General features: G+C 43.3%; 1 protein-coding gene across 4 annotated transcripts in view; it reads left to right on the forward strand.

Moving 5' to 3' along the window:
* The first annotated feature begins 509 nt into the window (after nucleotides 1-509).
* KIF2A (kinesin family member 2A) overlaps nucleotides 510-16,139 on the forward strand; it is a 60,179-nt gene continuing 44,549 nt past the window's right edge. For 2 of the 4 annotated variants that reach the window (XM_069777389.1, XM_069777390.1), the window contains exon 1: nucleotides 510-720. In XM_069777389.1, coding sequence (XP_069633490.1) covers nucleotides 657-720 — 64 coding nt within the window. In that variant the 5' untranslated portion in view covers nucleotides 510-656. The remainder of the gene's footprint in view (nucleotides 721-16,139) is intronic. The other 2 variants (XM_069777391.1, XM_069777392.1) reach the window with 1 other exon arrangement.

Here is a 16,139-nt window from a genome sequence, read left to right on the forward strand (position 1 = left end):
CGCACAGGCGGCCTGCGGCTGGGACGAGCCCCTCCCGGCGCGGGGAGGCGGCACGGCGGCCAGGAGCAGGGCTTTCCCGCGGGCCGCCGGCCCCAGGGCTGCGGGGGCGCCCATCTTGTGCCAGTCCGGCCGCGGCGCCGCGAAGGGCGGCTGGGAGGGAACAGCTGCGGCGCCGGGGGGGGGGGGGGCGGGGGGGCGAAGGGCGAGGCGGGGCGCGGCGAGTCGGGCCTCCCGAGGGCCGGGGGGTAAGAACACCGAGCGCCCCCGTGACGTGGGACCCCCCCGGGCCCCCTTCCACCGAGGCAGGAGGAGGAGGAGGAGGAGGAGGAGGAGGAGGAGGAGAGCGCGGGCGGCTGACGAAGGCCGCGGCGGGCGGCGGCGCCTCCCCCGTGAGCCCCTCCTGCTGTGACGCCACGGCTCAGCCGCGCAGGCGCGCCAGCGCCCAGCGCCCGTTGTATCAGGCCGGCGCCTTTTCTCTCTTCCCCCTCCTCCCCCTCCCCGTCCGTCCCTCCCTCCCCGCCTCCCTCCCTCCCTGCCCGAGCCGCCGCGGTCGGTGCCGCCGCTGCCAGCGCAGCTGTGCGCGCCCTCCCCTCCCTCCCCTCCCCGCCGCCTGTGCGCCCGGCCGGCAGCGACCTCCGCGGCTGCCCCATGACGCGATGGCAGCGGCCAACTTCGGCAAGATCCAGATAGGGATCTACGTGGAGATCAAGCGCAGCGATGGTCAGTGGGGCGGGGGCGGCGGCAGGGGCCGGCCCGGCGGAGGAGCGGCCGCAGACCCCGGCCGGGCGCGGGCGCGGGCGCCGCCGCCGCCGCCGCCGCCGCCTCGGCGCGGGGGAGGGGGCTGCTCGCGGGGCCCATTGTGTGCGCGGGGCCGGGGAGTGGCCGGGCCTGGCGCGCGCTGCGGTTGTCAGGGGAGCGCTCGCGCTTGGCGGCGCAGGGCGGTTGCGCGGGGCGCGAGCGGCGGCGGCGGCGGCGGCGGCGGCCGCCGCTGGGGCCGGGGAGGCTGCGGCAGGGCGGGGAGGGACGGGCGGCGGCGGCGGGGTGGGGCGGGGGGCTGAGCGGGGGGGAGCGGGCGGCGGGGTGGGGAGGGGGAAAGGGGAGAGGTGGCCGTGGAGGGGGGCGATGGGGGGATGCTGGGGGGGGGGGCGCGGCTGGGGAGGAGAGCCTGGGGAGGTTGGGGGGGGAGCGGGGGGATGAGGTGATGGAGGGACGAGAGGCCTTTAACGTCAAGAAATAACTTCTTGTTCGCTCTGGTGTAGCAGCGGCGCTCTGAAAAAAATGGCACAACAGTGTGCCCTGACGGAAACGCTTGATGTTACTATTTCGGACGTTCTTTATGATTAAAATGTGAGAAGAGCGCTTGCTATTTATGCCCACGAGTTCTTACTTCTCCGTTGCGGATCCGCTGTGTCTCATCCTGCCCGGCATCTCCTGGCTGGGGGATGTGTGGTGCTGTCTAGAGATACGCGTGAATAAAGGAGGCGTGTGTGACGACAGGTTTAGGGTGCTCGCTCTTCGTATTCGTCTGGTAGGAAAGAACTGAAATGGGAAGTTCACTGGCTGAATCAATCGCAGGTCACTCCTGACTTCAGCTCTTTAATTTGAGTGGGGATATGTCATCTGTTCTTGGCCTCTGTGAGGTCTCTGAAGCCTGCTAAACCAGGGTGGGGTTCTGCTGGGATATTCTGGAAAGTCTTTTTTTTTTTTTTTTTTTTCCTTTTTTCTTTTTTTCTCTGGGGCTCCGGAGCTTGCTAAAGAATAAGCAGATGTTTCTAAGGGAAGAAGGATCTGGAGGTCAAAGCACTGAAGTTAGCTTGGTTTTGTCATGGGTCAGGAAACAAGCAGCTGATGAGCTTTATGCAGCTTGTCTTTCTTGTGTCCCATACTGCAGTTCAACCCTGCAATAAAATAATGGTCGGTGTTGGCTGGACACTGTATTATACCTCACCCCTCAATTTGTGCTTAATGGCTTGTGTGTCTCTTGAAGAATCTGATAGGTCTGGCAGTTATTTGCATAACTCCTGCAGATCTCTGTCTCAGGTTTCAGAAAACCTCACTGTAGCAACTTGTAAAACTGTTTTTCTGAGGTCTGTGTGAACTTCTAATAAATGTTATTGTTTGGTTTGTATGCCTTCGGAAAACAAGGCATGAGAATGCTTTGCTGCTTTCCCCTCCCTCCCCCTGCAGGGTTCTGCTCACTTTTAATGTCAGAAGTGAGGACAGTAACTCTTCAGCCTAACAATACTTTCATTGCTGTTAATGGTTCACATATATTGCTGTATTGCTTACACATGTGATGCAGCACATTAAATATATGACACATCAGAAATATACCAGGGGGATGCCTTCACAGCAGTTGCTCAGACTATAGGGTTTTGAGCATTTGTGTTAACTTGGTCCCTGTGTGAGCAACCAGACTGCAGTGCCATACCAGAGTTAGTGGGTCCTGGTTATTGTGAGGTTTGCTTGTTTGTCATTGGGACTGGAGGAGGAGGTGCCCCCATTCTGGCTCTGGCTGTTGCAGCTTTGTGTCATTCTCTTCCCATTAAGCTGTAGGAGAAACTGTCCTAGGTATGTGGAAGGGAGCATTTTGAGAAAGATACTGAAGGACAGCCAGTGCCAGATTTCATTGCCTTTCAGAAGGTAGGTTTCCAACCTGAGCTGTGGTTGCACTGGCAGTCGAAATTGATCTAGCTGCTCCTAACAAGGGGAGGGTCTTGCTTGCCTGTGCCTCTGTCAGCTGTGTTGTTCCTACAAACTCTCCCATCCACTGTGGCCAATGATTTTTTTTTCTTCTGATGATTTAATAAATTAATGGATGATTGGATTCACTAAACACAGTAGGAGACTTTTGGATATGCTAGTTTTCTACTTGATTTGTGAGTTCCAATAGCTCACAGAGGGATCTGTGACCCCGGCAGTATTGGTGTGTAGGAAATGCATGGCCAGGGTGAAGTGGAAGTCTTCACATATGATCTTCTGGTTCAGTAACAGGGAGCTACCTGGATCTGCTCTACCCAGAACGGTGTCCTAGGTAGAGTCAGGGCTGGGTATCATACCATCTACCCTTGACTGAAAGCACAATTAAAACCGTTGAAGCAACTTTTGGAGAAAGTGGAGAAAGCAGTGTTGGTCTGGGCTTTTTTTAGCATGTTGTCTTGTCTGTAGGGGGTCCTTTTTTAAAATGAAATACTATTTTGAGCGTTATGTACAGTAGTTCTTCAAAATTTCCTTATTTACCTGTTTATTTTCTGAATTTGGAGAAGGATAAAGTTTTACTTTGTTGATGGGGTCATTTGAAAAAGTATGCATTTTTTCCCATCTGTCCACCAGTTATGTTGAATGCTTTTCTGAATACAGAGTTTTATTCATTCCAGATAACTCTGTTTTTCTTTAAATAAAAAGAAAACCTAACAGAAGAGCATTTTTTTGGTTAAACATCAATGTTACAAGTCATACTTGTTCACTGCAACAAAATTGCAAAGACATGCAAAACACAATAAATGTGAGAATGAGACCAGAACATTCTGGAAAGAAAAGTTACATAGTCTGTCATTTTGACAAGTTCTATTTAGGCTTCAAGTGTTTCATGAGAGTTTTCTTACAGGACTGAATAGAAAATAGATGTTGTACAAACGAAAGGCATTGTTAGAAATCATGGCCAAAACCACATGAAAACCAGTGTTTGGATAAACCCCAAGATTTTCGAGGACTGGCGCTGCAGAGCTGCTTGCTGTGTATCTGTTTTTTCTCAGTGGGTAAACATTGGTATAAATGTTGTCTACAGTTGCGGATAATATTTCCAGTTATAATTGGAATAACTAGTTATGTTCATGTAAGAGCATACTAAGTGGTCAGCTCATTTGGGTTTTTATAATAATTTCTGATACTGAAATTTACTGTTTATTTCAGTGTAATTTATGTGTGTTGCTTGAAATACACCTTGGTAATCTGTCTTGGAAACAGGAAGGAACTCCTTCATTTTAGGTTGCGAATTGCTAAGAATGGAATGCATTTTCAATTTTGAAAAACGTGCCTTGTGACACAGAAGCTTGGGGAAGTGCGGAGGGAGCCAGAGGGTACCCGCAAGACCTGCTGGAGTGCTCCTGTCCAGAAGATGCTCCTTGTTGAGGTCTAAATATGGGCATTTGTGTGTTGACAAATGCCCTTTACTCAAATAATAATAGCCCACCGCTTTACACATGAATTTATACCCGTATCTGCACTTCTTGTGCGTTATCCCATTAACGATGACAAAGACCTATATAACTACGTGGAGAAAGAACATCTCACATTTTTTTCCCCATAAATTCAGTCTTTTGCTGAAATAGGATAAATCTGTTATGCCCTGCAGCGCTTTAGTAGGCTGATTGGTGTTTTTCCTTTACTTTTTCAGTCCAATTGTGTTCTGTCCATTTCCTCCTCAGGCTGTTCCTATTCTCTCTGTCTTTGCAGATCTGAAATACTACTTAGAAAGACAGAGAAATTAATTATATATTTGCTCATTTTGAAAGCGGGGGAGGGGAATACAATTCTGATCTCACTGTGTCAGAAATAATGTAACAGGCATGAGGAGAAAGGACATTCTTGTAATTGGAAGAGTGACTGAAGATTTGACTGAACTTCCTGGAAAGGAAAAAATGCTGAATTTTTAGGTGTTAACTATCTAATGGCGTAAAAAAGAAAGATCATGAGTTTGTGCCCATTTTTTCATAATACAAGAACAGGAGAACTGTCAGTGTTTGAAAGACACAACTTAAAACTGATAAAGGAGAGTAGACTAGGTACAGTTATCATGTGGAGCTTGTTACCAGAGGAGATGGAGGCTAGAAGCATAGCAGAATTTTAAGAAGAATGGTAGGAATATCCAGTTTTACACTAAAAATTAAAAAAATACAACAGCAACTCTAAAAGGTAGTTTCTGTTCTTCCTGAGTCTGTAGTTTAAATAATCTCTAACTGACGGGAGGTAGGAAGAAATCTTGCCTGTGGCTGTGTTATTTTTAATTGCCTACTTAAGAATTTTCTTCACTTGTCTCTGAAGCAGCTGGAACTGGTCATGGTCAAAGATAATCCATCTAGTCGAAAAACCTACTGGCAGCTCCTCTCCTTAGGCTTGCCAAAACATCATGGTAACTGTTTCACCTTCAAACACAAATGAGACTAAATTTTTGTAACGGTCAGGGCTGTAATTTTTTTCTTTTAACACCCAACTTCTGTGCAGTTGATGTTTTTCAGAGTTGAGAGGCCTGTAGCATCTTCTGTCTTCTGGGTGATCCTGTACGATGATCTTGATCTTTACGTACAACTCCCAATAGCAACAATGATTTTATAGCAGGATAGGAGGTATAATGATGCTATAAAAATTCGGTGCAGGTTTGGGTAGTAACCCTATTTTACAAGCTCTCAAGGATAGCTTTAAACGGTAATGTGCTTTTACCCTTTCCTTTGGTGACATACATCTATTTGTTCCCTGTGATTAAGACTTTTTTGTTACCACATTTAAATCATTTGACTCAATTACCTAATCCTTGTGTAAGCCATATGGACACAATGTGTCTTTGTCCTTCCATAGTGGTCAGATCACAAGTAGGGTTTCAAGTCTGCTGTTGCTGGTCGAGCTAATGGGTCCAACATTTAGGCTTACTTATCCGGTGTAGATTTGCATATTGTTACATCCAGAGCTCCTGGGCATTGTTCCTACAAAAGTGTTGACCAGGAGGATGTGTTAAATTTTGTGTCCTTTTTGAAATCACTTTTTAAGCATTCAGCTTTTGTTACCCCGTAAGTGGATTTTCACTGTAACTCGCAGGTTCTCAGATATTTATGTAGGCCTTCTGTGTTTTGTATAAATAGCTTTTGAATAATCTTTAGAGAATCTTCTCATCTTTGTTCCCTAAGTGTGTTTAATACAGCATTACATGCTGGCAATAATGTCTTTAGAGCTAAACGTGGCTACTAGGATTACACAGCTTGTATTGCATGTTTTTTCCTGTCTAATCACGTTGTGGGGGAATCTATCCTTTGTTTCTGTTTGATAGGTAAAGTTACTGCTCTTTCCACCCACTCTGTGATGGCCTGTTGCCTGGCCCAGTTTTACTTGTCTTTTCTTCTGATGGCTTTCTGAACTGAAGACTTCGCCAGGCTGCTGTGGCACCAAGCACGGCTTCCCACCTCATTGAGGTGGGAAGAGGTGATAAATCATTGGGAAGAGGTCATGCCTGACTGAAGAGTAATGTCATTGCAGAAATATCTCTTTCTGTTTGCTTTAGAAGATAAATTAGCCTTTTGAGTTCTTTTAATACACCCACTTACCATAGTACAATATAGAGAAATGAGTATGAAGTATTTGCCGGGTGAGCTCCTTTCCTGGAGCACAAAATCTGTAGCATATCTGTTGGCTTGACCTGTGGAATGTGCCACTGTAATTTTTTTTGTGCTTGAGGAATACGTAACAGAATGGGGTAAAGTCGCTTCATTGCTTTGTTCTTGTTTAAGTTCTTCCTTTCTAACTGTTTACTGCTTATATCATAACGTGTGATTTTATTTTTTTTTTTAAAAACTTTTTTCCCATTCCCAGATCTTATTGTTTGTTGAGTTATCTTGTCTTCCTTACCATACTGTATGACTAGACTCAGTAGGAGGAAGAGAATGCTGTGGTCAGCCCATGGTGAACACTAAAATGTGGTGGTCACTATAGCTGTTCACAGTAGGTTTAGTCCATAGAGGAAAACAATTCAATAACTTTTGATACATTAAAGGTTTATGTTAATTTTTCAGAGTTAAGTTAAATTACTAATGTAGTACAAAAAGTAAGATATGGAAGTCCACAGTAAGGACTACCAAGCAGTCTTGACTTTGTCCAGTAGTGAGAATGTGTTGTAAACAAAATACATAGTCAAGCATTATGGTGTTTGTAATTTAAAATTGAAGAATTTTGAAGAAGACATTGGCTTTTAATAGTCAGTTTCTCATTATGCCTCTGTAGCATAGTTAAAATTATTTGGAAGCGTAGATGCTTTCCGTGTGTATTTCCAGATGCAGGGTAGAAGGTTTTTATGGAGCTGTAATATGTTCTTTGTTTTATCTGTTCGTCTATTTCAAAAACACGAACAAGCTTTCAGGTATATGAACAATTCTTTTTGCTTGCTTGAAAGCTTAGGTATGCTTTCCTGTTTTACCACTTGTGTATTTTCAGAAGTCTTTCTATGTTTTTGAAGGGAATAGTTAACAGTAATTTTTTAAAATTTGCTTGCAATTGTATATTCCAAACCTCTGGCTTTTATTGTGACTTGGTATTTGGGGTTTTATTTAAATTGTTCTCAACGCTGAACTGAACATAGATACTAAAACAAATGTTCCTATCTGTATTATTTGGATCAATTTTTCCTGGGTTTTGGTAGAGACTTTTATACTTACGTAGGACTGTTCAGACGCTTATCATAATTAAGTTAGCTACTGTTAATTTTGACTATTAGTGTGATTCCACAGCTGTTTAAGATGTTTAATTCTGCGCTGCTTTTGCCTGTCCTCTGCATTGGTGTTAGTTTGTAGTTAGATGTGTTGTAGGGAAGTCAGGGAGGGAGAGCAGGGAACTAAAACTGTGGTAATCCAGGTGTAGATTGCCTTAAACCGCTGTTAGCTGTATCCTCAAACGTGTTCATACTCTGTATGTACAGGCACATGTGCTCTTCCTTCTTTTTCTGTCCTTGTTCCTTTCCTTAAAATGTTCACAGTTTTATATTGCTGTTTGAGTAGTATTTTTAAATTTTCACTCAAAAAATTAAAAAGCCTTTAGTTTCCTATAGTGTTCCCAATATAGAGATAGACAGGTGATAGACATTATTTTCTTCCACCTTTGTCCTCTGTAGTAAGTGTTTAGCTGAGACAGTACTGACTGTGTCTGATACCCTGGAAATGCATTTTGTTCATGTCCTCAGAAGGTATTTTGGTGTATATTGATATATATTGCCATTTCCCTGCTAAAAAGTGTTCTGTGGAATTAGTTTTGCTGTCTTTGAATTTGGTCATTGCTAAATCTGTAAAACTAGATTTTACATCTGTTAGAGAAAAGGTAATAAAGCAGTATGAAAAATTACATTAGAATTACCTTTCCTGGAAAAGAGAATGATTTTATCAGGCTTAAGCTTATTATTTTTTTTTAATGTGTGTAGTGCACTGAATCATTTACATGAGCAGAACATGCCTGGAAGACTTTTGATAACTCTACTATTACAGTCTAAATTCAGTTGATTCATGTTGCTAGGAACCCAAGTTAATTTTAGAATTGCTTAGTTAAAAGGAGTAGGCAGAGGTTCTGGAAGATAACTGTAAAACTATGTGTCTAACCAAAACTTTAAGTGACATTTAAAAAAATGTGCATTATCAGTTAGATTGAGTAATTAAGCCACTTGATCAGTTTTTTTTTTTTCTTTGTTTGTTTTTGGTTTTGGTTTTTTTTTTTTTTTTTTGGAATGGAATCTTGTGTAGCAACACTGAGCCTGATCTTATATTTGACTCTTGAGAAAGAAGAATGAGGGACTTTGCTGCTTAAAGGCTTAAATGTGGTAGTACTGTTTTTTATTTTGCTTTATTCAAATAATATGCTTTCAGTGTAGCTTATTGGTTTTACCTAGCGGCAGTTCTGATTGCATCAGGCATAAACTGCTTTTAAGTTTCCCAGACTTGTAAAGGAACAGTTTGCTACATTCCTTGCCACTTCTGCAACACTGACACTGTAAAACTAACTGTCCAGTCCTAAGCAGTAACAAAGTGACTTCAGATAACTTGCAGATAACAACAAACCTTTTACTTTGGTTTCATTTTTATGAGTGGGTGGTCATGCTTTTCACATACAGGAATGTTACTTGCTTTCAAGTTACCAGTAATGCTATTTGTTTTGGGTTTATGTGGTGGGGTTTTGGTAGCAGGGAAGGGGCTGCAGGGGTGGCTCCTGTGAGAAGCTGCTAGAAGCTTCCCTGGATCCAAGTCAGACCAAGGCTGAGCCCATCAGTGACAGTGGCAGCACCTCTGGGAGAACAAATTTAAGAAGGGGAATCTGCAGGGTGGGAGGAGAATGGAATGTGAGAGACCCCTCTGCAGACAGCAAGGTCAGTGAGGAAGGAGGGGAGGAGGAGCGGGGGAGGAGGGGATGCCCCTGCAGCCCGTGGTGAGACGTCAGGCTGTCCCCCCCAGCCCATGGAGGGGAGCGGGGGAGCAGGTGCCCACCTGCAGCCCCGGGAGGACCCCACGACGCAGCACGGGGATGCCCCCGAAGATGGCCGTGACTCCATGGGAAAGCCCGCGCTGGAGCAGTCTGTGACTGAAGGACTGCAGCCCACGCAAAGGACCCACACTAGAGAAGTTCATGGAGAACTGTCTTCTGTGGGAAGACCCCACAGTGGAGCAGGGGAAGAGTGAGGAGTCCTCTCCCTGGGGAGGAAGGAGCGGCAGAGACAACGTGTGATAAACTGACCACAACCCCCATTCCCCGTCCCCCTGCGCTGCTGGTGGGGGAGGAGGGAGAGGAAATCGGGAGTGGACTTGAGCCTGGGAAAGAGGGCGGGGTGGGGGAAAGGTGTTTTTAAGATTTGGTTTTACCTCCCATTATCCTGTTTTGATTTTAGTGACAGTAAATGAAATTGATTTTGGTTTTTTCCCCAAGTTAAGTCTGGTTTTTGCCTGTGACCATAACTGGTGAGTGATCCCTCCCCGTCCTTGTCTCGACCCATGAGCTTTTCTTTATATTTTCTCCTCCTCATCCCACCGAGGCGGGAGGCGTGAGCGAGCAGCTGCCTGGTGTTTAGCTGCTGGCTGGGCTTAAACCGTGACACTATTGAAGCTTTGTCAAGTGCAAGTTTGAGTTTCTCATGGCTCCCATCAGGCACTGGCAGCTCTGTGTAATCCCAGGTATCAGAAGTGTGAGTATTTTCAGTCTCTTCTTTTACTTACAGCATAGTATGTTAAGAGTTGCCTTCAATGGATGAACACACTGTGTGAGTGAAGGGTGGTGGAGCATGGGCTTTGTTTAAAACTTTCTCTTTGGAAGCAAGGTGCGTAGTATACTTGTGCCCTTGCTGAGTTTGGCTCTAGAATTTTTGTTGCACAGTGCTGCACATTTTGCAGTCACTAAAATGTCTTACTTTCCCCTTGTGGCTGAACTACATATGGAGTTTGAAGTGTATTTCCAACTGATCTATAAAAGTGTTTGCTACAGAAGCAGGCATGCATAATGATGTGTTGATGAGGATCTCTGGCTCTAGAAAGAGGGCAGTGGAAATGAATTCAGTTTGAAAAGCACACGCATGCTTAGATTTTGGAACACTCCAAGTTTCTGATTCAATTTTGAGTTATGTTTGCATGTTCTTCTATACTTTTATGAATTGAAGTTCCCAGTTAATTTTGATGTTTTAATAGGATAGGAATTCAGGTGGTGATAAATGAGGGGAATATAAATCACAACCTGATGATTTTTAAGTTACAGCAAGCATTCTTCAAACACAGAGAAGACTTAAAATATTACTTAAACTTTTCTTGTTCGTTTGAGCTTTTAGAACCTGACTAAGATAAGGGAAAAATACAGGCTTTAAACTTGTATGAGAATAAAGGCTTCTGACTTCTAACAAGGAGCAACAGTTGGCAGCTCTGTAATAAATTAAGTAATGGTAAATATTCTTACTAAAGGTAATATTGTAAAGTAAGGGAAATGAAAAAAAACCCCACCCAAACAACAAAACACTATTTGACACTGTAGGTCATGAAAGGCAAATGATACCATTTGAAAACATCTACAGAAGGTGCTGGTAGAAATTTTCTGTGTCATGTGGGCAGCTATTGTTTCTAGGCAGCTACTGTCAGCTTCAGAGAAAGTAGAGGAAATAATGAAAAGGAGGTCTCTGACATTTATTCAAGGAAAAAACAAAATGAGAAAGGGGGAAGGGAGAGAGAATACTGGCCAAGTCATCTCAATCTTTTGGCAGAGGGTATTCACCACACTGTTTGAATCCACCACAGTCTTAAATCCTGTTGCTAAAAAAATTTAAGCAACTACTAAACCCCAATGCTGTTTGAAGGAGATACTTGACTGAATCAATTTTGCTCCTACATACCATAACTATATTGAAATGTATACTGAACACAGAGGACTTTGATCTGCAAAAGTATATAGCAAAGTATTGTAGAGAGGAACTTTCAGAAGCAGTTTTAAAAGATTTTAAAGAAGCTGCCTGCAAGATTGTCCTAAAGGACTCCAGGGAACTGCTGACTAAATATGCAAAAAGATGTCAAATTCTGTTCAGTTTTACAAAACTACAAAAAAATATATATAAGAAGACATTGAACTATTCCTGCAACTTGTTTACAAGTTGTCAACTCATAGGAAAGATGTGAATGTCATTACTAGGAAATGAATGAAAACCTTCACTTATGCAGTGGCAGTAAAAGAAAAATGTGGTAGAGGACAGAAAATACTATCATGGCATACATTAAGGTCTTGTTCTCATTTGAATAAAGTTTGCAGCTCTAATGGCTTAATCTTCTTTAAATCCGAGAACTGGAGGGGGTTCATATGGGCCATGAAAAGGACCATCGTTGGAAAACCTTGCAGGAATTTTGAAAATGGGTAGATTATTGTTGTTTTGATTTGAGCTTTTTATACACTTTGGACAGGAGATTGCTATGTGAATATATGACAAAGTGAAGATTACTTTATGGAAAGCAAACAAAAACTTTTTTCCCCTCTCTATAAGACTTTTACTGAAATTCAAGTACCCCAGTGGATCAGACTAATGGTTCATCTAGCCTAACAGCAGTAGGAGAGGTTATTTAGGGAAAGCAGGTCAGCCTTGCCACTGTCTGAAGTCTTTGTCTTCCCCCAGCACCCAGAATTATATCTGGGATATTGAAAGTATGAGTCTGCCTAGTCCTATTAAATATCCATTGATGGACCTATTGTCTGTGAATTTATTGAATTCATTTCTGACCCAACTTACACTGTCTGCCTCTACAACCTCTTGTGGAAGCAAGATTGGGAAGTTCCCTGCTTGCTGTATAGAAAAGTACATTACTACTTTTATCTGCCTGAAACTGATGTGCCTTAAGAGACTGCTTCCAGCTTTAGTGTTGCAGGATTTGGTGGATAACAGTTTCTGCTCATTTTGTCCTTTTATGGTTGTAAAGCACAACCAAATCCACCTGCAGTATTTTCCTCAAAAGTGAGCAGTCTTACCCACCTTAATATCTTCATTCTCTTCTTCATCTTCTTAGTTGTCTTTCTCTTTACCCCCTCTAATTCTGCTACATCTTTTTTGAGGTGTGAAGACTAGTGCCACAGTACTTGAGGTGTGGGTGTACCAAAGTTTTATTTATAGTTTGAAAATTACACTTGCTTTTATATTTTACTGGCTTTTTTTTGTTGTTGCAGCTGCATGTTGAGTTGATGTTTTTAGGGAACTGTAAGTGTTAGCTTAAGGATCTCTTACTTGACTTGTAACTTCTAGTTCCAGTTTCCGTATTCTGTACCCGTAATATAGATTATTTTTCTCTGGGTGCATTGTCTTTCTTTTGTCTAAGTTTAAGATCATCTGCCACCTTTTTGTGTACTCCCTTATTTTTAGAGGCCCTTTTGAAGTCATGGCATCTGACTACCCAAAAAGCTGTCTTGTCAAAGGATCAGACCCCAGATTCGGTGTAATTCAGAGTGTAACTGAACACCAGGCTGGAAGATGATGTGTAAGTTTCTAGCTAATGATCTGAAAGGCCTATATCATAAATTAAAACAGTGCTTCACTTTCCTAGTGCCCTTCTTCATTAGCACGTCTTTGTATGTAATCTTCCTGTACAGACGATTAGAGTATTTCACGGTTTGGACTGTTCTGATTGTGAATTTATCTTGCACCTCATTTTAGTCTAGCGTCCCAGTACCATGAGCATTCTCACTGCACATGTGCTAGCTCACTCTTCCAGGATTTTATCTGGAGTGAACCAGATGACCTGCCTCCTACAGAGAACCTAAAATTCCTTGACTGGTTCTTGAGGAGAGACCTGAACTGCATTATTTTGGCTATCACTGCTCAGGTGGTCCTTCTGCATTTTAGTAAGCATCACACTTTCATATTCTTGTGTGTGTCTCTGGGCATGCAGTTCATGCTCTAAAAACATCATAGTGGGAGGCTGCAATGTGGTTTTCTCACTTTTGCGTAGGTTAAGGTGAATAGCCATAAAAAAAAAATTAAGAGGTCTTAGGGCTCTAGGCTTGCAGCTTGGGACCACAGGGGTGCACCTGTAGAAGGATTTCAGTTCAGATCAAAAATGGACTTTGGACGTGTCTTCTGCTCATCCCTTATGTCCTTGTGCTTTGCTTTAGTTTGCTTTGAAAGTGGCCTCAGAGCGCACTAAATTCCTTTAGGATGAAATTTAGCTGGAGGGTACACTCCAGATATGTACACGATACTGTCCAACAAGGGGTGTTCAGTCTGTGGCACTGACCCCCACCAGTCCCCTCCAAAATATGGGGTATGAATGTCTGATCCCCAGCACCACCTGCTTTGCTCTGCAGATCTGCTCCTGTTGCAGTATGCTACTTCCTACCACAGGCACAGCTGAGGGACCAGGGTTGAGCACTAAGTCCTGTAGTTGTGAGCAATGTGCCATGAAAGGTGCTGTCTCAGGGCTGTTGTGTACATGAACCCACCCGTACCAGTTGTCTTAGGGTTTCTGTCCATGGTGTGGTCTGGAAAAAACGCACGGTGGTGATCTTCAGGACTTGAGGTTTTTCTATTACAGCTTTGTACTGCTTGCTTCTTGGCAATCAGAAGGTTTGTCATGGGTTATGCCATGTTTCAGTAACAGCATGACACAATCTAACTTGACAGCAAGTGATAGATCCTATGATCTGTCACACATAGTTGCCTTCCCTTCCCATCAAAAAAAGAAAGACTGTTGCCATACCCCAACCACAAAACCAGCATAACTGAATAAGAGGATTTTAGGTCATGGAGCAGTTAGCCATCATGTTAACATCAATTTTGGAAGTGATTACAGCTCATCCTGCTTGATTTTGCACTAAAACAAGGGGAAAAATTACAAATCTAATCAAAGCATTCTAGGAATGTAAAGTGCCTGAACTAAAATTAGTAGCGAACAGTGGAGGACAGATGTTGAAGTGCTTCTAGTCTCTGTGTCCCAAACTAGAGTCCTAGAGGTGGAGCCGGTAAATGCGGCACTGAATCCTGGAGCTGCGCGTGGGCTGAGCTGACCTGAGCTTGGCCCTGCTGGGGCGTCAGTATGGAAGAGGCTTTGTGCAGCATTACCGGTATTGACCCCTTATGAAGGTCAGCCATAAGTTTCTCTGAATTTTAGTAAAATGTTTCATAGAGTATGAAAAGCAAGTCAGATGAAGTTTAATACAAGAATGGTATTGTATTTAAGACAGGTGATGATAGCGTACCTGGTAATGTCTACCTAATAGTGTGCCTTCTGCAATCAGTTTTGGGACTGGCTGGCTGTTTTTTCCCATACATTACAGTTATTCATTCCTGGTCATAACACAGAAAGCAATATTGGTTTTGGGAAACTTCATTACTATACTAGACTGGGAGTATCATCTCTGTGGAGATGCGTATCATGCAGGAAGACTAGGAAGTACAGAATGAAACAATTGGGGTAAAACATGGCACAAAGTAAATGTGCTTTTGCTATAGATTGGGAGATCATAAACTGTAAATGGCAGGAGAAAAACCCTGATATTATAGTTAATCACAAAATAAGCGTGGACTACCAGGGTGAAGTGACATGGGGAGAAGTGAGTGCAGTTTCAGAATTACTGTTACTTGGCAGCGAGTGCTCCTGTGGAAGGCAGTCTGGAGCTTCTGTGGGATATTGCACCTTGTCCTGCTTCACAGTGTTGGAAAAGGAGATACTCCTAAAATACTGAAACATGTAGAGATAGGCTCACTCTTCTTGTACAGGTGTGTTTGTACAAGCCATAAAAGAAAGCACAGAGTACTAAATGAGTGTGAACAGATGTAATCTGTAAATAGTTGGTATATGTTGACAGCAAGGCGCTAGTGCAGCTTCCTCGGGTGAATAGCAGAGGCAAACCACTTAGTAACATAAAGGTAAAATGTGTTCAGTTTATTGAAAGGTTTCTAGGGGACTTAACAGTAGTATGTATTAGATATGATTGGACAGGTGCTTCCTTCCAAATACCTCTTTCTGTGGCTAAGTTATATGTGGAGAACTTGTCCACTCTTAAAAGCGATAGGATGACTGTACAGCACGGCACAGCTGAGATAACTTGCTGATAAATACCTAAATATCAGTGCATCTGTTGGCCATCATGATGTGATACTTCTGCATGAATTGAGCTGCTTTAGAAACAAGTCTCCTCTCTCACTCTGTCACCTCCAGATGCAATATGTAGCTGTAGCTTCCAAATGCTATGGTGGTGAGATGCTGTTGACAACCTTTTGTGAAGCCAGTGGGATGACTGCCATTGATTTCACTGGCAATTGAAGCTTCTGAAAGCAAATAAAGGGAAGATGTTTTAGGAGGAGCTCACTAATGTAAAATAATGCCCTTTGAAATGTGCTTAAAAGAGTATTAGCTCCCCACCCCCAAAAGAAACTGGACCTGCCTTGAAGGGAAGTAAGAAACCAAAGTGCTCCTCTAACTGGGGAAACCACAAGAAACTTGTTTTGAATGTAAAGGGAAATTTTAGAGATTCACTTGCATAATGAAAGGTCAGCAGAAAAACCCAGTGAATCGCAATGTGAAAAGATTAGAGATGTGGCAATTATTAGAGAAGCAAAAACTGTGACAGCAGTGCTGTGATGCAGCTTTAGGTAACTGCTTTAGAGAAGGTTCATCAGTATGGACAGTTAACAAGTTCAGCTAGACTAAGCATGGCAAATTATAGTGTAGTGGTTCGAAGTGGAGGAACTTTTGGTTGAATGCAAGGGCAACCATAGTCATTTGTGTCCTGTTTGCTGTGTGAGGGACATTAAATGTGCTGTTTGTATTTTGAAGCTCAATATAATACACAGTTCAGTGGCATGTCTATGTCTTGTTTTTTTCACCCCTCCTCATTTATTAGTGGATTGTCAGTAAGATCTGTGAACTTTGTTTTTCTAAAGCACTACG

This window comes from Haliaeetus albicilla, chromosome Z (genome assembly GCF_947461875.1).
Source record: "Haliaeetus albicilla chromosome Z, bHalAlb1.1, whole genome shotgun sequence".
NCBI classification, from domain to species: Eukaryota; Metazoa; Chordata; class Aves; order Accipitriformes; family Accipitridae; genus Haliaeetus; species Haliaeetus albicilla.